Genomic DNA, 23,975 nt, shown 5'->3' with positions numbered 1-23,975 from the left:
CAGCCATCAGCAATGAAAATAGTGATGCTCTGCATTTCTTCCTGGACCCTGCTGATGGAATGTGCAATGCAGGGTGGTTAAAAAACAAGAGCATGTCTAACTCTCTATTTGTACTTGTGCGGTATCGCCAGACGCGCAAAGAAACAGTGACAGGGTTTTGTACCAGGCATCGTATTTTAGCTCTGGAAATACTTAATTCTCCAGTTGCTGGTACAGGGGGTGGTAACACATTTTTTGCCTCATTCAAAAGTACTTAATGAGGGAAAGGCTCATTGGGTACACAGGGACTCAAGCTGGCAGCAGAGCAGACCCTTCTCCTTGGGAAGGGAAACATCAGATTTACGATGTCTGTGGCAGACTGGGACCTGCGGTAGGGATCAGTTCCTGCACACTGTGGGGATGGCGGCTTTCACCTCATCCATCCTCTGAGGCACAGGATCACACCTTCATTTTCAGGCAGTGCAAAGGATTTTTTTTTTCCCCAGATGTCCATGTTTCATCTGAAGGAGCAGGATTGCTGCAGAAGGCTTCATGGAAGCAGTGACCCAGGAAGATGGACACAAAGCCTGGGCTGTCTGCATGTGCAGAAGCGTTGCTTCACTCAGCAGTCCAGGGGCCAGTGGCTGAGTCTGGACAGTCAAGAGTCAGGAGGGGCTGCACATGCCCTTCCAGGACAGAAGGGACTCCTTTCCCTTTTGCCTAGCCCATAAGCTCTACATCCCCTGGAAATTCTGCTTTAGTGACAGGCTCCTGTAAGTCCTTACATTCTCTACCCTCTGCCAGTACTTGGTCCCCAAGTGCATCTCCCCCCACAGCCACAGAGGAGATGTAGTCTGAGCTGATTTACTCCAAAGGCAGCATGTCTTGAGCTGTGGTCACAACCAAGTGCCCTGTGAGCCCAAACGTACTCAGCCACCTTCACTTCCATGCAAATGGAAGCACCTCCTTTTAGATCCAAGGTTCCATGTCCCAGTGCACAGAACAGGGCCAGCAGTGAAGTGCCCTTTGTAGCCTTCCTCTCTGTAACTGAGGACCAGCCTCTTTGGTACTTCAAGTTCACTGCTGGGAGCACCCTCACTGCCACATGGAATGAATGACCCGATGTGAAGCCCTGGATTCCCTGGCTGCAGCATGAGCCCTCTTTTCCAATATCTCAGCTGCACTACTATTTACTTGTCAGACTGCTGCAATTCCTACTGCTTCTCAGCACCAGCAGTCTTTGCCTTCATTAGTTTCCTCCTGCTCTAGTTCATTAAACCTGCATTTAAATGTGCTATTGGTTCTCCCTAAATGAATAACCTTCCATTGTGTAATATTGAATTCCTCTGTATTAGCCTGCTCCCCCCAGTGTCTCCAAATCCTCCTGTAGTCTAGTGCGTTCCTGAAATTTATCAGCAGCCTCCCCTCCTATCATGATGTCATCTGCATCTGGACACCCGGCACATCGCGCCAGCCTTGGGCTCATTTGTACAAAACTCTTAAACAGAACAAGTCCCGGCTCCAAGCCCCAGGAGATCTGCCCTGTAAGCTCTCTTCTGGTGCACGGTGCTATTTATTGCACTTTTCTCTTCCCTAACCCAAGTTTATCCTCCTAATATTGATACTCCAATACTTGTATACATTTTACTGACCTCATTTTCTGAGGCAGAGTCAGTAACCTTGTTAAACTCCAGAAAACACAAAATCGTTGCTTTAAACTTTTCTGGGCTCACCTTCACAAACTTTATGAATAGGATTTGGACTACTCTAGCAGCAATTTTGACTATGGCCCCTTGTGCCAGATGCTTGCATAAACCAGTCCCTGCTCCCCCTTTCCTCTGTACTTGCAGCATGATAGGATAACTCAGGGGATGAGAGGTATTGAGGGAGAAATGAAATATTTTCCAGGTGATTAAATGTGGTGCCAAGGGTTTATTCCCTCACTTGTGGCTGTGCCCTATTGAGGCACATCCTTTAAATTTGATGTAAAGTAGGTAATGAATTACGGTCCAATGGTGTAAAGAAGTATACTCTCTTCTGCCATTATTTTCACCAAACTTTGAGCAGCCCAGCCTTTCCAAAGACAGGGGTCTTGGAAACTCAGAGCTTTTCAACCTGAAAGATGAAATGATAGGAGCTGTGTGCTATTGGACATGAAGGGCTATAACGGGGTTGGTGACACAGATGTCTCCAGCTTCAATGTACTACTTCAGCAGCAATGACAAGCTTCAGATACAGCATTTAATGGTGCCAAGATCACGGCTGAGCTGCACTAGCTGTGGAATCAGGGGCACCTTGGTAGTAGGCTGACTTTGATCCTAACACCTGGCATGACTTTGTGCTATCCTTCCTGCTCTGGCTGCCCAGGGATGCCACGGACCTTGGCTAATTCTGGTTTCTCACAGAAATGCCCCATGGATGGGGAATTTCTGAGAAGTACTTCAGACAGGTTGGCAGAAACAGAAGCTTCTCTTTGCCAGAGGGATCTTGAAAGGCTGTCAAGAGATTGGGCTTTTAACATACACTATTTTCACAGCTAGAGTTTTGTCTCCCTCATTCTTTTCACACCTTACTCCATGCACAATCAGAGTTTTCTTTACTGGGGTAATTGGATTGAGGGGGCCAGCAACCTGAAAGGGACTGCCAGACTCCTGTAGTTTGGTCAAGGATAGGGTTGGCTGTTTGTGTACTGAAATGATGTACAAGCCCAAAGCCTTTGTTCCATTAGAAGCATTCCTGTTTTGTGACATCCCTGCATGCTGAAGTAGCTATCTTGAAGAGCAAATACTGAAAATTAAAATCTCCTTGAGTCAAGCCTCCTCATTAGCAGTCTGCCTGACTAGACTCTACCTTATTATTTTTTGCTGGTGTGTAGCTGTAAAGAGAAAACCAAGGAGAAAAATAGGCAATTAAAATGCATTAAATTGATTTCTAAATGAGTATGCAGAACCAGAAAGTCCCAGGAAGAACCCCATCTCTTCTTTTGCATCTGTTGCTGTATGTGAGAGTGCAAATTCACTAGCAGCTAGAACAAGACACATTTGCAAACATTAGCAGGGTTAAACTTCTATTTAAGATCCTTCAGCCGAGTCTCTGAAAACTGAATGTGTTAAGTCATTGCAGTTGCTTGGCATGCGCTATAGAGCAGGACCTTCCAAAAGCCATGGAAAAGTTTTTCAGGATGAACACAGCCCCAGCAGTCCAAATATGAGACTCTCCCCTCTGCAAAGCCAGAGAATCCTTTTCGTCGTAGCTAAGAAAAATGCCAAAAAGCACCTCATGATTCTTCTGCTCTAAAGGGTGCCCCAGCACAACAGTGAAATCATGGGTGTTACAAAACCCCACAACGTCCCAACACCAGGCTCTGTGTCTGCACTGTGCCTCAGGTCTCCTCAGCATACTCTTCCATATCAAGTTAATGCAGATACATCAAATGCAAGCCTGGAACAGTTATAGAAAACCATGAAGATGATACAAATTAATCTCTTCTCCTTTGCTTCCAGGACTTTCATTACTATCTTCCTTCCAGAGGTCCAATTAAATTTATTTTCAGATTGCTTTTTAAGCGCACTGACTAAACTATGAAATTAAAGGAATCTCTTAACTGTGGTGTATGAGAAGGAGGCTGCCCACAGATGTGCGTGTGGTGCAAGAGAGAACTGCATGGACAGAGCTGTGCAGTCAGGAATGCCTTCGTTAAGCTACAAGACAGTGCAATGGCAGAACAACTCCCAGAGCTGGATCTATCCACCAGGCTGATTCTGGGGAAGGCAGGTGTGAAAAGACAGACTAAAGACAGACTAAAGGCTGGGCCTGAAAATTGTTTCACAAAATTGTTTCACAGAAATTGCCTTTCGGACTTCAGCTGAAGAATCTGTCACCAGAGGTGAGTCTCTGAGGCGAAAGCCACTTGTGTTTACTGCTCAAGGGCTGCTGCCTGCTTGCTGTGCAGCACTGATGCCCTGAGCAGTTCACAAGAGCTGTGCCACAATGCAATTCTCGTGGTGTTTCTCAAGTTACATAAGTTAAAGCTGTCAAGTCTGGAAGTCTGGGATTTGGCTCCTAGTTTTGCTGGCTGCACTCCATAAGTGGATGCAGACCAATTTTACAGAAGCGGCCAGCAACGTCTAGCAGGACAAAGAAAGGCCACTCCTACCCACCCTAGCCTCTGCTTCTCTCCATGGGAAGCTCTTTCACTGGCAGCTGGGCTGCAGAGCTCCAACAGTACACATACCTGGGAGCTCCTGTCACTGTTGTCAGAGTGCCAGCAGGTATAGAGTGACCCACAGGATAAGGCAGACTGAGACCTCAGAACCTGTGCGTGCATGGGCACATACATAAACAGGAGTATCCCCTCTGTTCAGAGTTCATGGCTGGCTAGACTTGGTGACCTCAGGGAAAACCTTTGTCTGGCAGAGGCATTTGAAGGGTGACCACTGCCTGGGTACAAAGCCCAGTGCAAGACTTCTTATATCCTGGGACTGGCTTGGATGAACAGTGTTTAAGACTGGTATCTGTGGCAGATCAGAGGAGAGTAAAGGCAGGGTAGTAAGAGATCTGTTTGAGATAACTGTGGAGAGGCCAAAACATGGGCTCACATTTTAGTGGTGAGTCTTTCAGGAACGTTACTGTGAAGGTCTGGAGTGGAGCAGGAGAAGGCAGGGGAAGGGCTGCCAGAATGCTGGTTGAGGAACCACAGCACAATGGTAGGTCTGGCAGAGCAACCCTGCGGAGTTCATTGATTCAGAAGAGGTGAGGAGGAGAGTGTCTTGCTGAGGTGACATCCTGCTAAGGGCATGGGATTGTGTTGCTTCTGATGCTTGGCAGTAGTGGTCAGCAAATTTGGCAAAAAGTGGTTACTGAGGGCTCTGACACAAAGTCTGTCCTGACCTAGCTGCCTCCACCATCCAGACATTATCACAGCAAACACTTTGTAGGGTAGTTTCCTTTTAAGGGCTTTTTGTCCTCCCTTCACCCAATTAAAAATTCAGTAGAAAGCACAAAGTTGCCTCAGAGGGCGAGGGCTCTGAATGCCCAAGACTTTGCTTTGAAGCTAGATTGGATGGACTGCTGGAAGAAACCCCTCCACCTTTCAACACCCACACTGGTGAATAAATTAGCCTGTCACTGAGACTGCATCCTCAGTGGCAGCACTTGCAGTGATGGTGACAGTGACTGAACTGGAAAGAAACCCTTTCCATAACATGGATTTTTGTCTCATCTGAAAAATGACTCATCTGAAAAAGACTAAACCGTTCGGGAAACGTCTTTTCCCCCCATACTGTGGAAACAGTTTTAGAAAACGAGCACCATGTACTTTAAAAGAAGGATTTTTTTCCCTTGGTTGTGATGCCCATGAAATTTTATTTATTTGTTGGCTTGCACCGCCCTCTTCTGGCTTATATATATATATAAAAACACCAGCTTTCACAAGAAAATTGCCCTTGGAAATAAACTAGTAAAGCAAACCCGCCGTGTTTATTGATGTTGACTCCTATAAACTTAAACGCATCAATCATTCAAAGTGGAACCGAGCCCACCTTTGGAAAGCACGGATGCTGAACGGCAGAGGAGACGATGCAGGTACTGCTTCCCACTGCCTGAAAGGGAGTGGTGGCTGTGAAACTGGGTTGGCATGGGGAGTTTGTACGGACGTTCTCTCCCCACTGCCGGCTCTCTGGAACGAGTTTACAGCTATTTCAGTCATAACGCTGTGCTAAGAAGCTTCAGTTCTATCGCTTAAGTTCCACACTAATCACTTCTGACAGTGCTGGCTGTGCTTTCCATGGACGAGACTTACAACAGGAGTTCGAGCAGTTCCCGGGCTGGACCTCAGCAACAACGAAGGGAACTCCCGGGGCAAGGGAAAGGGCAGAGAAGCAGGACACCTGTATGTACCCAGATGCAGCACCAAAGCGGAGCTGTGAGCAGGACAGAAGTTCTGTAGGTGTATTTCCTATACCCAGAAGTGCACGTGTTTGTGTTAGACTGCAGTAATCTGGAGAATGAGAAGAAATTGAGCGATTGGTACAGAATTACATCAAAGTTAACCAGTAAACTTCAAGAGTGACTATGTCCGAATATAGCAAAAATTCACACTTTATTTTCATGTAAAAAAATTCAAATCCAAGTGAAGCAGTCCCTAAGGTGATGTGCTTTAAACAAGGAAGATGATCAATCTCAGGTTAAAAGTGAAGAAGTCTTTCCTTCATGCCATGTGTAAATGATACTGTCAAGCCCCCACATGTCAGAGATTTTATATCAGTAGATTTACCACCTTGATGAAAATTCTGACTCCTTTTATGAAAGAGGTAACATTTCTTTCCTTCCAAGTCATGTCAGGACATCCTAGGACCTTTCTCCTTACAAACTAATCCTAGCCCTATCATCTCACTCTCTCTCTCACTATTACTTGTATTTTTTCACTTCCGTGCATTATCAGTGGTGGCAAAACTTCTTCCCTTGTCAGTCTCTTAATTATTAAAGGGAGCCTTTCTCTCTCTCTGTAAAACCTGTATTATATCCAGCATCTTACTCAGATCCATGATGTGATACCAAAACCAACTATCCATTTGTTGCTCATGTACTATGGTTTATTCCCTTCCAGCTGATCATTTTGGTTGCCCATCTTAAGATTCATCAAGAGACTGAAAGCCTATACAGTGAATATTTACCATTTTTTTGGAAACCAGGCTCCTACTTACAAGACAAACATCTTTAAAATAGCATAATTTAAAATCACCAGTCACTTCTGGTGTAATAGACTGGGAATAGAAATTGTTGCATGGGAACAACAATGGAAATTACTAGCTTTCCCCCTTGACTCATCTCACATCTCAAGTTCTTAGTTCCTGCCTCAGGTTTTGATATTCTTATTGAAATTTGTGCAATATTTACTGTATTTCAGACTTGCAAGCAGCTCCCATTTTTTCTTTCTCTTAAGAGATAAAGTTCCCACATTTTTTATGCCTGGGAAAAGTATCAAACCAAAAAAGGAGGGACACAAAGTAGAATAGCTATGAAATGTCTGCGACTCAAACAGGATTGGCAGGTAACAAGAAAGACTATAGAGAAGCCTTTGTTTTTCATGTTTTCCTTGAGTTGCTGGAGGGCTCTATCTGGTGTCTTCCTTCCAAGATTTTTCCCTTACTGCCAGTATATACTGGCATATACCGAATTCAGCTTGCATGAAAGCAGCTCAGCCACAAGCAGCTGCCTGGTCATTCTCTTCACATGATCACCAAATGAGTCTCTCCCATGGAATTTGTGTCCCATCTTTAAAAATAAATACAACACAAATAGTCTTGACTGTAGTCACCAACCCTGACCCGCACACAGATGTGACTGTGCTTGAGTCAACAGCTACAAGATCAGCAGGCTGCAATTTCAAAGAGGCCCCAGACACCCAGGTTACTCAGAGGAGAACACCATGAGCAGGAATGGAAGGTGCTGATGAGTATCTAGGGCAAAGACATGGCCAATCAAGTGATCAAAACACAAGCAAGATGGTTTGCAGGAAGACCAAGAGAGATCTGATGTCCCGAGGGTGATGCCAAGTGACTTGCTATGAGCGCAAGGTCAAAGCAGCATGCTGTGCTTAGGGGCTGGCTGTGCCTGCACACCAAGCACTGGGTGGCACAGGGCCAGACAGACAACCCCAAGGACTTGGCTCAGGGCTCCTGCAAGATAGCTGCAAGCAGCCTTCAGATTTTTCTCCAGGGGGCTGAGAGGTGGAAGCTGCAGAGGGCTGCATGGATCCCGCAGCATGCAAAGTCTGGATATTCCACTGCACTCTCCAGTGTAGCACAGGGTGGAGAGGTGAGGGTTTGTTTTTGTTGGGCCTCAGGCAAAATGAAGTTTCCCCCATTTTCTTCCCCAGCTTTTTGCCTCCAAAGGCATTTCCAGTGTCTGACCAGAACATGTGAAGTTCTGCACTTTTGGACATCTCTGCTGCCATGCCCTGAGGTAGCTGCCTCTAGGGCAGGCTTTGCTGTAAGAAGCTTTTCCCTGCTTCTCCAGCAGTGAACTCCATCACTCACCGTGATGATACGTCTGAACTGGCAAAGTGAGTTACCTGCATGTCAAGAAGAAAGACTCCTGTGCTGCCACGTACCAGATCAGTGACTGTGGCTGGCTCTGCGTTACAGCTGAGCTATAACCTTGTTCTCCCTCCTCAGCTGCCATCTCCAAGTAATTGCTTTTGGACAGATGGCAAGCTGGCAGCATGGTTATGTGACTGCAGCTTGGCTTTTTCCCACTCCCCCCAAATCTGCTTCAGGTTATACAAAGAGAGCTTATTTTTCTCCTCCCTGCTTCCCTTCCAGCACTACAAACAAGTTTACACAGAAGTAAATTATTTCAACAACTGGAGAACTACTTAGATTGGGGACTTCTTCCACCCATGTCCCAACATTCCAGTGGGCACAGCTGGACCAAAGCACAGAAGGACCTCACTGTGGTTGCCCTTATCAGGGTAACATGACAATCCAAGTGCAGTGTGACAGCCCATCCAGGTCATTCCTGGTCAGGAGAAATCAAATCTCTTCTCATGCAAGCAGGGCCAGACTGATACCCAAGTTAGGCAGAAATGCACGACATTTTGGCTGTCTGGAATTGTTTCTTTCAGGCAGGTGTTCCCAAGATGGGTTGTTAAAAACATGATTTCTCTCAGTAGTTCCAGACATTCAGGTGTGAGTCTCACAGTAATCTTAAAAGGCTTACTTTCTTAAAATATTAATTTTTTTTTTAAGTAAAATTTGCCGTGTGGGTTTCTTGTTTGGCTTTTTTTCTCTGAAGTCTGCACAACTTAAGGGCATCTAAAACCTAAGTTGCAGTGAGCAGCAGACTTTTTCCTTCCAACTCTTATGTGCAGAATCATACAATACTAAAACCCATAAATTAAAATACTTCAAGATTCTTAAATATTAAATCTTGACATCCTTCACTATAATGTCTAATTTCCAAGCAAATGTACGGAAATCCTCATATGTTGCTTTCAACTTTCAACCCTTCATATACTATAATATCAAAAATGTTGTAAAAGGACCTAACAGAATTAAAACAAGTCATGCACAGGCAGGAAGGTTATGTGAAGGCCTTCAGCTAGGATATTTTAAAAGATCAAATTAATAATTTAGTAACTCGAAATATTTTACCATTTTCTCAAGTGAAGATTGTGCAAGAAATTGAAAGGCAATTATAAGCAAGGAAAAACCACTACAGCCACAGGATAAAAGTTTCAAAGCCATTAACTTTTGCTTCCCTTCACTTTCTTCCTAGAATTTGATAAAATTGGACATGCTCAGGTTTGTTGCATTTATTTATTTATTTTCAATCACAGATTGTCTACAATTGCTTCAGTTGCATTTGGATAAGTGTAAGTATGTACTAGACCACATCTGTGTCACCTGTCCTGCTCATGACACTCACATGGAAAATTACCTTCTACAGCTGGGATCGAGATAACCAACAGACATATTCAAGTGACAGAAGAGTGATTCAAGTCATGGAAGAGTCAGTACCCTGATGAAGGGAGAAGGTACTCTGGGAAGCAGAAACTGTGGGAGGAAGTACCTGTGTAGCTGTGTTCCTGCAGATGAATTTGGAATTCAATGGCAAGAGGAGGCAGCAGCCAGCAATTACACACAAGGGAAACAACTGCTCATCTTCCTCCACTGAGCACATGCAGCATAGAGCTTTTCCCCAGGGGAGCATCTTGACTGAGAATTCCCAGATCTCTCCTTCAAATAGGCAATAGATAATTGCAATAAATACAAAACATATATACATACACTTACCCCTTACAGGTCTGCTCATCCATTAACAACCCCCAGCCTTCCAGCCAGGAATTCGTTTTCAACAGACTTTTGAAGTAGTTATCTATAATTTGCTTCCACACAACGTGTGTTTACTTTGCAAAATCAAATGCATGCTTAGAACTTAGAGCAAAACACAGAGGGCCCATGGAAAAAACTAGATGTATATATTATAGAGAAACAATGGAAAGCCGCTCTACAAATAAGAATTACAGGGGTCTACTTTGTGTACTGCTTGCTTAAAGCTATATAATCTTTATAACCAAAGCTCTTTTTATTCTTAGCAGTTTTGTCAAAAGCAGAGGAAATAAAGATAGTTTACTGCCAGAAGAATAAAACCAGGCACATAAATACTTACTGTGCATCACAGCTATAGTACACAGTATCTCCTCGGAGCAGACGATGATCTTTTCAGAGCTCAGTAATGCATAAAGGCTGAATTCCAAAGGCAAAATTACTCAAGCCTGCTTTTTTTGAGCAATTTAGAAGTTTAATATTGCTGATTACCATCTCACATTGAAAGCATGCTAGAGGACAGGAGGAGACTACAATCAGAAGAAACCTCAACTGCAGCTCCGCTAAAACCTGGTCAGGGATGGAAGAATAAAGCAGAATTTGTCAACTCCACTGCAGAACGTGCTCTCATTGTTCTGTTCATGGCATCCAGTTTTCACCACCTCTGCTGTAAAATATTTTGATCAAAACTATGGTTTTGGTCGATGAAGTAGTGAATAGGTCTTTCAGTGCAATTGCCTATTTGAGGCGGATTTTGTTGGCAATTGGCTGAGCAAATTCCCACTTGCAATAACAGCTGTGAACCCTGCTGAGGGCATCTGTTGGGTAGTTAATACTTGTTGGGAAGTATCTCACTTTAAGTGTGTTTTGTTTACAAAAGAAATTCCTACGCTTTTTAACACAGTGTAAAAGACATTGTGCCTCCTGTTTATTTACATATAATGTTCGATCCGTGTTGTCTTTGTTCACTTGTACTGATTTTCCTCCCTACGGGGGGCTAACATATCGAAGGGCTTTTTTGATTGCCTTCAAGTTTCAATTGAGTTATAATAATAACAGCCTACATACAGAAAGGTTATTCAATTAAGTATTATAAGAGACTGCTGACCCAATTTTTTCCTTTCTGGCCGGCAAAAATAAAGAGAAACTCCATGAAAGGTAAAATTGAAATGGATGTCAGAACAGTTTCTGCACCAGTGGCAAGAGCAGGACAGCCTGATCTCCTTCTGTGGCTGTCATTTTTTAAGGAGAACTTTCTATCCAGAGCCCACATTCTCTGCAGTAAATTCCTGTGCCCTGCAGGAGTTATTGGAGCCACATTAATAGCTCTGGGCATGTGAAGGGATGCAAGTGTGAAACAGATGCAAGCCTCTTTCATATTATTTTGCCAATATAAACTCCAGGAACACACAGCTCTGCAGAAGCAGGAAAAGGGCTCGCAATGGGGTATCTCTGTTAACAGCCCATCTCCAAAGCCTCTGAGGAAGTCCGTACTGTCCTTTGTACAGTGAGCCAGGCCTCGCTCACCAGCACTCGTGAGGTTCATATGCAACCCTGGGTGGGTCAGGCTTGAACAGCCCCAGCCCCCAGTGATGAAGGAACCCTCCAGTGAACCCTGTAAGAGCAATATGTAGGGAAATAACCTCCTCTTTGTCTACAGAAGCTGATCCTCATAACAAACAGCTGTTTAACTGTGTAAGTGCCTATCAAAATTCTTGCTTAAACCACTACAGAAATGCTGTCCAGTCCACAAAGGTTCCCAACCGCAGAGCTCCCTCTTTCAGACATGTTTTGAATGGAGACTGAAGAAAAGTTTCAGCTCACACTCTTGCAGACAGAGGGTAAGACATTTGTAATACAGGCTTGCTCAAGTGGAAGCTGCTCATCAAGGTAACAAACACTTCCAGTGTATATATAAAAGCAATGGCACATTTTTTGACAACCACTTTGAAGGTTTAGGAAGAAAACAGGAGATACTACACAGCTGAATCTTGAGTGCATCAGTCAGCAAGCTCAGTTGGAACATAAAAACATTGGTGTAAACACTCACATTCATGGATGAGTGCTACAGATTTAATGCTAAGTATGCAAGGATTTAATTTATCTTCCATTTGCAAACTAATGTTATGTAGTAAAATGTTATCCAGCAGTTACATGAACATGTAATTTTGGAGTAGCAACAGAAAAAACCCAATATAATTACCAGTACTCTCCTTATTGCAGGATCTCTCCTTTCCCTCTGTTCTTCCATCAAACTACATTGGAAATCTAGGTGTTCAGCTCATGTACTTATTAAACATGGTCCATGTATTGTTATGTAAGTTATTTTGGTGAAGATGTATTTCCTGGACACACCTGGCTCCTCCATTCTGTCCCAGTTCTGAAATTGTTTTCCAAAGATGTTTTCAGGGAGACATGATTACCATTTCAGAAATACAAATCTGACATAGGAGCTCATAAAAGTAAACATTTATTTAATACCAAGTAAATCTAAGGTACTTCTGGGTGTAACTTGCAGAGCCAAGGCCTAAATCTGTTTATGTAAAATGAACCTCAAAAGAAAGGTAAGTGACTTGAGTCAGGCTTCCATGATCCTTAAAACAAAGTGTGAGCTGAAACTGGACCTTTGTTGTATATTGGAAATACTAAGGAAGCAGGCACTTTAGAGAACTGACTCCACTTTTGAAAGGCTTATAGCTGTGTACAGAACCTATACATTTGCTCTCACACTAACCTTAAGAGTTTTAATTTGAATTAAATATACCTAGGGAATTTATGTACCAACCCTTAGGTTCTAACTGAGCATTTCTTTAGCCATAGATACAATTTTGTCTTATACAGATGTACTGCAGTAACACTATCACTTTCATGTTGTTAGCTTAATTTCTGGTTTTTTGGGGTTTTTTTCCTAATTTTCTGCCTAATTTCACAGATCTATCACAGATGTGATGTATAGATGAAAGACGACCAACTCTAAGCTTTTGCTTATCTCCTGGATCTTATGCGTAAGGTTGTGAGCTACAATGTGTAAGACAAAGTCAGAAGAAAACACCACCACCATTTCAGAGGAACTGCACACCGGTGACTTTTCTGAATTGTTTGAAAGTAATCACCACTTATTGGGGAAAACAAAAATTAAAGCAAACCTGACAAAAATGCCACAGAACTAAACTAAAAATGTAAATCAGGAGATCTTGGCAAAACCACACCGAAAGCAGAAAGGCTCCTGCTAATATACAAGAACAGTGACATCTTGTGGGGATTTAAAGAAACGAATTCACAGAGGGACAGGACAAACTAGTCTGTGATGTTGGGTAATTAAAGGAAACTCTACCTCAGTATTTTATTTAATACATGTACCACTAATATTTGGTAGAAATTAGGCTTTATTGCTTTTATAATGAAGAATGAAAATTAAAAAAAAGCAGACAAATAGCTAGTTAGAAAAACTTTGAAAACAAAAATTAATGGAGTGGGGTGGAATCCAAATAGCTCTGCAGCTATTTCCTCTGCTCTCCCAGGAAGTAGTTATAATTGTAACTTAAATATTACTCATCCAAAGTAATAATGGCATAAGGGAAAAGAGAGTAAACGAGGAATTATGTTGTAAAGGCATAGAGTCAAACATAAAAATGACATCCATATTAAGTGGATTTTAAAAACACACACATAAATATTTAATAAAACATGAATAGTTATGTTGTTCCTTTCCACTGATTAATAGACTATGCCAAAATCATTATATGTACTTCGTGAGAAAGCAAAGTTATATCACAATGGAAAATGAATATATCCTACTTGCCAGTACAGTGTGCAAAATTTGGACCCTTCAGATTGCATCAGAGTATTTGAGTTTCTGGAACAACTCTTCAGCTGCTGTAAAGTGTCATAATTCAGCCAAGATACTCAACTCTGACAGCTTACAAGCAAGAATGTTTTGATTTTTTTTTTTTAACAAGTTTGCACCCAAACTAAGTTATAAAAACATAACATTTACAACTTGGAAGATGATAGATTTTCCTACCATGATGTTCATGTTTTCCTCTTATTTTCTTTTACCTGAGTAACCTAAGTAAACAGATTACAAGGCAATTTAAACATATTAGCTAATACAAGGTTTACTGGACTTCTCATATATAGAAATGTACTTTGACACTATTTGCAGTTTTACAAATACAAAATGAATAAGAACTTTAAAACATATTTACTGAGCAGCCATGTTTTGATATCTGTACAGATCAATAAGTGCTGTGGAATTATGTACAGAATTTATAATTTAATTTTTAAACCGCTTTTGTGCAACCTGGCTGTAATGTGCATTTAAAGAACTGCTGTCAACATCACACATCTGTAATTTACTGGTGCCAGAAATGGAGAGTACAAATAGGACAACAGCTCCTAAAATAATACTGTGCTATGCAGACATCAGTACATAATTCAGATAGTGCATATTAATCAATGTCTGATGAGGAATAATAGCTGCTAATACAGACACGGGCATTTACAGGTATTAGGTTTGTTAGAGTAAGTATGGATGAATGAACTTTTCCATATATAAACATTAAAGAAAAGGCTTGAATTAGGAAGTTATACAACAATTAAAGATGGAAATTTATGTAATAAATAACAAAACTTTCAATTTAACTTGCAGTAGATAAACATAGTTGGAAAAAATCCTTTACAGTAGCAAAAGGTCCTTTACAGTAGCAATGAAACCATTCAGAAGCATTGTCAAATCAAAGGTAATTTGGTTTTATTTTATAATTGCAACAACTGAAAGAAAAAAAAAGAAAATCAACATGAAGAAAATTTAGTTTATCTCTGATAGTTGTTAGTGTACTTCTGTGTTATTGTATCTGTCAGATGTTTCCTCCTCTTTTTGTGCTCTATTCATGCTATCCCTTTTGATTTTTAATTTTTTTTTTTAGGTTTCTTTAGTCCAACATGAATCCATAGACACTAAAGCACAGTGAATATGCAATCTGCAGACTGGTGTGAGTGAAAAACCGTAGGAATATAATCACTATTACGAGGTAAGCTTGGAGTAACTTGGAGGAGAGAACTTGCGCTTCAAGTACTTGAGAATGTAAAGTGGAAGACAGCTTACAACGGTGATTGCTGACACTTTCCACAGGAAGGTCACAGTTGTGATAAAGGCAACATCTGCAGAAACAAAAAGGGAAAATAAGTAATGGGAGCCAGTAACATGGAAACTGGAACTTCCACAGTGCAAAGTCAATAAAAGTCTCTTAATTGTTTGCTTATGCTATTGTCCAATTTAAAAAAAAAAGGGCAATAAAGCAACAGAAAGTTAACCTCAGCCTTTTGCTTTTGCCAATTATTATTTTTTTTTTAGACAGGAACTTCAGAGTTCCTTTATGGTCCTCACACTGTTTTGCAGCTGAAGTAATTTTTAGGGGAAACGGAATTTCAGTTTAAAAGCAAGACTCTCTCATAATAAAAAGTTAATTCAGCTTTTTTTTTTCTGCTAGTAAGAATGATGTTTACCCACTATAAGTTCCCAACTAGAAATTTTGCTAGCTTGTATCTTTTATTCTGTATTGATTATTTTTCTTACAAGATCTACGCAGAATGATTCTTAAAATCATAGAGATTAAATTAGAGCCCAAAAATTTCAAGGAAAAACAATGTAGTGATATGGCTACAAGCTACATGGAAAAGCTAATTGTTTATGACAAAAAATTAACAAGAATACTGACACACTATGCTTGCTAATGATTTTTTTTTTACTCTATTTGTGATAATTAGGTCACATTTAATTATCATGGAAAGATCCCAGAATTCAGGGAACCCCAACAGTTTATTTTTTTTTTAATTTTCCCATTATTTACAACCACATGTATTAAGAAATTTGCTACTCTTGAGTGAATATTTAAAGATCAAAAAACAAAAAGTCAACCCAAAACTTCAAGAAAAGTTAAACTTCACCTACCTAAGAAAGCTCCAAAAGACACTCTGCCTATACCTGTTTCACAAAGAGGGAAAATGAAAGGATAGATTTACAGAAAATACAAAAGTTATGCAAGAAAAAAAAAACCAACAACAAAAAAACAAACCCCAAACAGGTTAGCTACACAAAGAGGAAATGAAAAAGATGTTAGTAGCATTAACTGGATTAGTATTGCCTTTCACATGTCAATCAGATTATTTTAAGCAGCAATTAAATCAAAACACTTTGAAAACATAGAGATTTTATATTTGGTCATGTTTTAAGATTGTGAATAGATTGGCACTTTTCTTACATTTCACTTCAAGGTATAATTTACTGTATAAACGACTTGATCATGTGAATGAAAATTCACTTCAGAAAATGCAATAAAGAAATGCTTTACTGCTCCAACTCTGCTCATTAAAAATACTTTGCATATTAAATTTCAATGTATAAACTTGTTATGCAGTTTTAGCCTAAGCCTGCTCAGACATACTGAATGCCCATGTAACCTATCAAAGACACCCTAAAAAGGCCACTGTGTGCAATTAACTCAGGAACATAAAAAATAATTTACTTTCATGAGTCAGAGCTGTAGAACAGTATCAAATATTTTTTTCCTTTCTAGAGTGCCATGTCATCCTATCATTTCTCTGGAAGGAGATGATCCTTGTAAGCAACATCACTGAAACAAGTTTATTTGCCAGTGAAGTAAATTCTTTATTGACCAAGAATTATTGGTCTGGACCGTTTTTCCTGATCCACAGAAGTTGTTCTATATCTTGAACTGCACACCATCACTTAGGTTTATGCTACATTCCATACACAAAAAAGCTCCCTCCCCCCGTTATAATGGGACAGATCGAATAAGAATAAAGCATTATTCTTATAAGAATAAGCAGAAGTGAGACTAAGAGAAAGGCATTTTCTCAGATTAACTGGTGAATAACACACAATAAAATACATCTTTACAAAATCTCATGAAACTGCAGCCTTTTCAGTACTCTCAAATACTAGAAATAGAGAAGTCAAGTCCCTGGGTTGCAAGAAGCCATGCAACCATTTATGGACTCAGTTGCTTGGGCTTGCCCAGCAAATACATGAGCACAGAGAAGAAAACACTCCCCTTTACGGAAAAATTTGCAAGAGGCAAAGTTCCTGCGGTTTTTATACCTTTGTGAACATAATCTAAAAGTGTTTTTCACAGAACAACACCAGAAAGGATGGAAGGACTGGACATCACCAGTGCTACAGACTTTCAAAAGTGAAGCTGCAAGTTCTGCTTTATGAAGTTCCTGGGAGCCTGGGCTCAAGTGCAAGTACATATATCTGTTCTTGTTTGTTCTTTTAATTTGTAATCTGACTGTGGAGGTTCAAAAATCAACTCAATCATCTCTATTAATGTGTCTGTGCATCAGTGCCAGAGAAAACAAAAGGGTGCTCTGGCAAACCTGAAATAATGCACAATACAGGTACCCAGCAGGGTTGTTTCTTCAATAAAATTTGACTCCTGAGAAATCTGGGAAGTAACAGAACACTTGGGATAGGCAGTGAAGCATTTACTGATTAAATAAATAATTATATAATGCACACACACTACACTAGCATTGAACACCTGGGAACTGAGAGAGTGAAGGCAGAATTTTAAGAGTTCTAGAAACTGCCATGCAACACTTAATTCTGCTAATGTGAAATGACAGGTGAAGAAGGGCAACTCTGTACTCATCAGATCCTAAAAGGCAGAGAAAGAGCTGGATTCTGCTCTTTGTGAGGTAAAATTAAAGCTATTATGTATATTTCTGTAAGTTACATTTGCAAAATCACACTGTGATACTTTATTTTTACTAAAGGATTGACTCCTAAGATTTGCAGTTAAAATGTGTTCTTTCATCTTGTTAACTATAAACAATCAGAACCTTAAGACACAGTATGGCATACCAAAACTTAAAGCAAAGCAAGCTTAACACAAGCTTACTGTAATTATGAAGCAATGGTTCCTATATAAGGTATCTTTCCCACTAGGCTGCTGCATCACTCCCTAACAATACTTCAGCAATTTTAGTCTGATGAGTTACATCTAATGAGGTCCACTTGGTCTGGTGTACAAAATAATGCACCAATTCAGCGAAAGATCCTGAGTTTTTACAAATCATATCTATTTTCAATACTGCAAATCTCAAAGCAAATTTAAGGTATGCAATTTGGATTGTCAATATCAGACCAAGAATGGAAAAGGCATGAGTGGTCTGAGTAAAGATTGTCATCTAGATAAATCACACTAACAGGATTAAGATTGTTGGATTCTAGGAGAAAAGGGTAAGAGAATATTTTAACCCAACATAATTAGGCCTAATTTGGATTCAGTTATATTTCTAATAAAGAAAGCTGCATTTCAAAACATCACCTATTCTTAATTGAAAAAAAAAGGAAGAGAAAAACATTTTTAAAAATACAAAACAGCTCTTCGCTAAAACACTTTTACTCACCAAAGTATTCATTAAGAAATGCAAGAGAGGCCACATAGCAGCCAAGACTGAGGAATTCAGCCACCACCATTAACCAGTGCCATGTTCGTATGGTCAGTGCAACCATCAAGAGCTCAGTCAAGATCAGGGCAGTGAAGGAAATGGCAACGACGTGTACAAATTCGGATTCAAAAAGCAGCAGGGCTCCATACATCAGAATCCCACCTGGGTAGGGTGGAGAGGCACACAAGGTTGGCAATACACTCTGAAGTAAAATTTCACTGTACCAGTTTTTACAACTGCACACTGAACATTTGATTGGTCATTATGAAAATTTGTCCAGCATTTTTTTTTATAACACTGATCTTTCTAAAAGAAGGATATTTATTTACTGTACTTTGTACATGTGAAATAAGCCGATCAAAGCAAAGCCATACAGAAATAAAACTATTAGAAAATTAAACACCTTTTAGTGCAATATATCTGATGAACTGTTAATTAACCTCATTTTGTCAAGTGCTACAAATAAATGAGATATTGTTGAAAGTGTAATTACTTTTAACTGATTCCATAATTCAGATTTCTTCAACAGTGCTTCTGTCATTCAGTGAAAGAAAACTACTGTGTAAATACATGCAATGTGATAAGCACTCATTAAAATTTTTCTGGATTAGCATTTAATTAAAAACATGTCCTTTTCTCGGCGACATGCACCAATAAAAATACCAATCACGCTGTGTTTTGAATAGGCCTGGCACACTACAGGAATATCGATTTACGAGATAAACAGAAAGCAATATATATAACTGCTGATGAAATGTTAAGCTTTGGGAATTCAACCTGCAGCTGAAAAACAATATTGCTAATAGCAGACAAAAATTTCTCGGTTCAGCAAAATTAGGACTCTCTCCTACCTTGGTAAATACTGATTAAAACCCAGATGAGGAAAGTCTTAAATGACAAAGATCTTCCCTAAGGGAAACATGTGAGAGGACAGTTAAACACAACTTTAAAAAAATAAATCTACTCAGCTCATATATTTTTAATACTTCATCGCTAGAGAAACATTTTACAAGAAAAATAAGCAGTATTTGAAGTGATAAAGGCTACAAAGCTTCTACTTGTTTTTATGATTCTTCATTACAAGCTTGTCTAGAAATTGCACAGTCTAAATTTGGGAGTAAGAAGTTAAGGCCTTAAACAGAAGAGATACTTTAGCTTGCAGTGCTCTGGCTGGTTTTCAGAACGATAAATACAGCAAAATTTGTTTATTTATCATTTGTAAAATGTAGTCTTCAAAATAATTACAGCATTGTGTACCTACTGAACAAAACCTTAAGCAAATCTGCAGTTATTTACTAGAAACTTCTAAATGTTGGATAAACTGCCCATTTGCTTTCATAGAATAAATTTATGACTACTGCAAATTTTCAGCAAGTAACTATTACCAAATTAACTTTAAATCTTTTGATTGTGAATGGTACAGACTGAAACATATGCAAAAATCAAAGAATAAATGCTGTACATGTCATATGACTCTTGCATTCTGCGAGGGTACTGATGAAATGTTAGAACCTAAGAGCTGAAAGGATACACATTTTAAAGGATAAAATGCCAAACAAAGCAGCCATTTTGCCACAAAAGAAATGATCAATCTAGAACAGGCAAGAATCAGCACTTCATTACTGTAGCAAGTTCCATGTTCTGTGAACAGCTTTCCACAGGCAAGCTTATGACTCTTAGGCAGGTGAAGGCCATGCTTTTTTGAGTTTGATCATGGACTGAAATCTCAAAAATGACAAAGATTCTCAAGCAGAGAAAGAACCAAGATCTCCAACAGAGGAAAAAAAAAAAAAGATCCCAGACTAACATAGGTAACAGTGAATTTAGTGCAATTAAAAAGACAAAGGCTTGGAAAAGTTGGATATTCTTTAACTAGAGTCTGCTTCTGAACTTTTAGAAACATCTTTGAAGAATTTACTATCCCTAAAAAAGACCATCTGCTTCTGCCTTGGATCATAACTTTCCTAGTTGACAGCATAGGATGAAGAAGCAGCACTTTTCAAAAAACTTATTACAACAGAATCTTGGGATTTATTTCACTCTTGTGGGTAAAAAATTATAAATGTTAATTGTTTGCAAGTATGTGCAAACACAAAGAAAGGAGTATTTATGGATGACTGAGTTCAGATATATCAGGTATAAATACTTGTTCTTTAAAACAAGACAGTTTTTGGAGACATCAGGAGTAATTTCTGCATGTTAGGAAAAAATAAACCTAAAAATTAATCTACCAATTAAAAAGGAAAAGTAAGATGTGAGAATGTAAACATAAATAACTCCACATCAGAGATTTTGGGGCCAGAGTCAAGGCTGCTTTATCAACATACCTTCAGGTTTGAATTATTTCAGTACAACCACTGGTGCCTGGAGAAATGTATTAATAAAAATGATTGAAGTGTTTGGTACTGTGGATTATTTTAATAGTACAGAAGTTGGAAATGGCTGTGCAATCTGTTTTGCTTGGAATACCTTAAGAAAGTAATTACACAAATTCCCAATTTTGCACACTGGAGGACATTCATACCTTTGTGAGATCCTTATAAAGTTCTGGATATAGCAATGCCATTTCTGGCTTCACATCTTGATCCAATACTAGAGAGAAGACTGGAAACATAGTATATATGGTTGCATACCTAGGAGAAAGGAAAGAACACGCATTAACACTTTTGTATGATATAATTTTAAACTGATCTACTGAGTTCAATTATTCTTTTTATGTAAGTGAAATTAAAACTGGTTCTTTTTCCCAGTACTCAAGCAGCTTACCAATACAAGCTTTCACATGCAACCTGCTCTTGTGGTTCTGAGAGCTATCAGTTGTGAGAAGATGCAGAGGTCTTATACACTCAAAACCAGTGAAACACATTTCTTTCTTCTATATCACCTGTTACCATACTCCCTGTGCACTTGCACTTGGGACAACCAGTCCCAAGACCTAACATTTAAATTCATCTACAAATGGCTGCATGAAAACTGAAGAAAAAGAGCACAATATTCTGGACAACCTGGAGAAGGATGAATAAGAGTCTTAACAGCTCTGTAAGTGGCTTTGGATTTTACTGTACACATGCCAGATACACACTTCCATATGTACTTCCCTGGAACTTAGCACAACTTCTACAAACATTTTACTGTTTTAGAGAGGTCTACTGTTTGCCTCTGCAAAGTCTGGTGTAATCAGACCATGGTTTGACTAAGATTTAATTTACTTTTTATTAGTAAACTTGCTGCTGCAATATGACCAAGGTGCTCCTAATGCTGCACATATTCAAATGAATGGAAATCTATGTGGCAAACTTGGGTAGTGCACTCTCAGAGGAAATTTTGTAGTAGCTTCAGCTCCATTTTTAACTAAAACCCTGTGACTCACTGAGGTTTGTACATCAATCTGTGTGACAGCTGAAGCTGGTCTGGGAGATTTTTTTTTCTTGTTTTCACCCTGTATGTGCACAGGTTCTATGGTATCTTCTAAGGCTATGCAGATCCCTCTCTCCAGAGAACTGATAATGAGACTTCCCCCCTCATATAGTGCATATCCAACCTTGTGTGATTTTCCTTGGCACACTCATCCCAGGTTTTGTTAGTGTATCCATGATAAATATGGAAAACGTGGATGACACCAAGCCCATGGTGTTATTTAACCAGTTTGCTGTATTTACTACCAGATATCATAACTGTTGCTTTGACTTACCCTACCATTAGGAATCCTTGGTACAAGGGAACAGATGCAAAGTAGAAGACTGATGAAAATACAGCCTACGAAAAGTAGATAATTAATTATTTAATATAATTCTATATACAGAACAATACAGCATAGAAAAAATAACAATACTGGTTAATTGTGTCATTTCAAAGACAGACATAGGGATTTTAACTATTCAGAAAACAAAGATTTAAATACCTGCATAGTTGAAATAATAAGGCCTCGGTGCATGACAAATTGACCAAGTGCTGCTGATCTTTTGTAACTGTTTCGACCATGTACCATCAGCAGCCTACCTATGTGTTTAAACTGTGTGATAGAAAAGTCAGCTGCTAGAGAAGCTTGTTTTCCCTCCTAGAACAAAAGCAAAATATTTCAATTATTCTGAAGCTCAGAATAAAATATGTGTATCAAGTTTCAAAATTCTTAGCAATAATTAATTTTAAAAGATAAATTTGTTCCTTTTTTGAAAATCAACCCTGCAATGAGACACAACAATTTTTTTGTGCATGTTCTAAGATGCAGTGGGCTGTAACAAGTAAGTTTCATTGCTTTTCCCGCTTCTTCCAGGTAAATGCTACACAGACATAACTATAGCTTTTTCTGCTTTCAAAAAGATGAAGCACGAGACATCCAAGCAAAAATACTAAAGACTAAGCATTCTTATCATCTTGCAGAATACTTTAATTAGAAATGATCAATTCACTGTTGTTTAAGAATAAAGCTTCTAATCAGATTCTACTGCTATGTGACACACATTTCACAGTGAAACTGTTAACATTACCTTGCCTTCAATTCCAATTCCACAGTCTGCTGCTTGGATCATGCTGACATCATTTCCTCCATCACCTGGAAAATGTCACTGCAATATTCAGTTCTTCAGAGGTTTTATTCTCCTGGCCTTACAGTATTTGAGAAACCTCTTACATATTTTTAAATTCTTACAATTAATCTATGACTTATGATTAAGTACTTCAGTAATCAAGAATTTCCTGCAGAATAGAGAAGATAACCACACCTTTCTCATGGAATGGCATTTTGTGCCACAACTATGCAATACCTGGCTGTTGGTAAAGGTTGGTAAAGAAGTCTCTCTGGTTTTGTTTCAGCTATTTCTCCATGGTGCCACCTGCTGATTACATTTATTACAGATTTTATTACGAGGATTGTGCCAAGAGTTACCTATTGCACATGTGCGTTTCCCGGTGTGGTGCTGTAACAGTTTCACAATGTGGGCTTTTTGGGTAGGAGAACATCGGCAGCACACTACAGCAGGACACTGACAAGCCAGCTCTACAAATTCATGTTCATAATACTTCAGACAAACCTGAGGAAAAAAAAGACACTTGGATTTATTTACAATTAAATATTACTACATGTAGCCCAACACAAAAACACAGTATAAAGTCTTTTTTTATTAAGTTTTCCATGTACAACATCCAACTGTGAGGAAAAAAAGAAGGATAGATGCACCTTGACTGTGGCTTTATTATATTTAAAATCAAAGAGAGTGTCAGTTTGAGCACCAACATGCTTTGAGGTTAAGAGAACAGACAGTACTAAAGCATGCTGTACACAAATTCCATTGTTACTGTATAGATGATCAGAAACCCAGCAACATTTGCACATCTACAACATATATCATCTAATTTGCACTCAGTGATAAGCAAAAGTACCTTTAAGGTCTTTTTAAAAGTATGGGAAAATACTTGGGAAAAAAGCATGAAGATGCTGATACATTACTTTCTGACCACAAGCATATAAATAATTTAACAGAAACCAAGTTTTTACCTCAAGTGAGTCCCCAGATATCACCAAGGCACAGTCATGCTTCCTCCTAAAAGCATTTAGTTCTAAGTGAGCCTCTCCTCGAGTGGCGACCTTCAATAAAAAACATTCAGTTAAAAGATGTTGTTATATGCTTAAAAAAAACCCTGCCTAAAAAATCAGGTTTTAAAAACTCATACCCAGAAGCCTTGGTTCAA

At 39.4% G+C, this 23,975-nt stretch overlaps 1 protein-coding gene across 3 annotated transcripts in view; it reads right to left on the bottom strand.

The window, feature by feature from the left end:
• Window positions 1-13,177: 13,177 nt before the first annotated feature.
• Window positions 13,178-23,975, bottom strand: part of ATP9B (ATPase phospholipid transporting 9B) — a 154,139-nt gene continuing 143,341 nt past the window's right edge. For 2 of the 3 annotated variants that reach the window (XM_005525241.3, XM_014254568.2), the window contains 10 exons: window positions 23,782-23,871; window positions 23,173-23,317; window positions 22,775-22,839; window positions 22,189-22,344; window positions 21,979-22,043; window positions 20,812-20,920; window positions 19,139-19,196; window positions 18,246-18,449; window positions 15,763-15,795; window positions 13,178-14,972 (listed from right to left, as the gene is read on the bottom strand). In XM_005525241.3, the coding sequence (XP_005525298.2) occupies window positions 14,836-14,972; window positions 15,763-15,795; window positions 18,246-18,449; window positions 19,139-19,196; window positions 20,812-20,920; window positions 21,979-22,043; window positions 22,189-22,344; window positions 22,775-22,839; window positions 23,173-23,317; window positions 23,782-23,871 (1,062 nt within the window). In that variant the 3' untranslated portion in view covers window positions 13,178-14,835. The remainder of the gene's footprint in view (window positions 14,973-15,762; window positions 15,796-18,245; window positions 18,450-19,138; window positions 19,197-20,811; window positions 20,921-21,978; window positions 22,044-22,188; window positions 22,345-22,774; window positions 22,840-23,172; window positions 23,318-23,781; window positions 23,872-23,975) is intronic. The other variant, XM_014254567.2, reaches the window with a different exon arrangement.

This window comes from Pseudopodoces humilis, chromosome 1 (assembly GCF_049639895.1).
Source record: "Pseudopodoces humilis isolate 2021_Gansu_Grassland_sample_001 chromosome 1, ASM4963989v1, whole genome shotgun sequence".
In the NCBI taxonomy this organism is placed as follows: domain Eukaryota; kingdom Metazoa; phylum Chordata; class Aves; order Passeriformes; family Paridae; genus Pseudopodoces; species Pseudopodoces humilis.
Note: the sequence above shows the minus strand (reverse complement) of the source record. Positions and strands in the feature narration are given on the sequence as shown.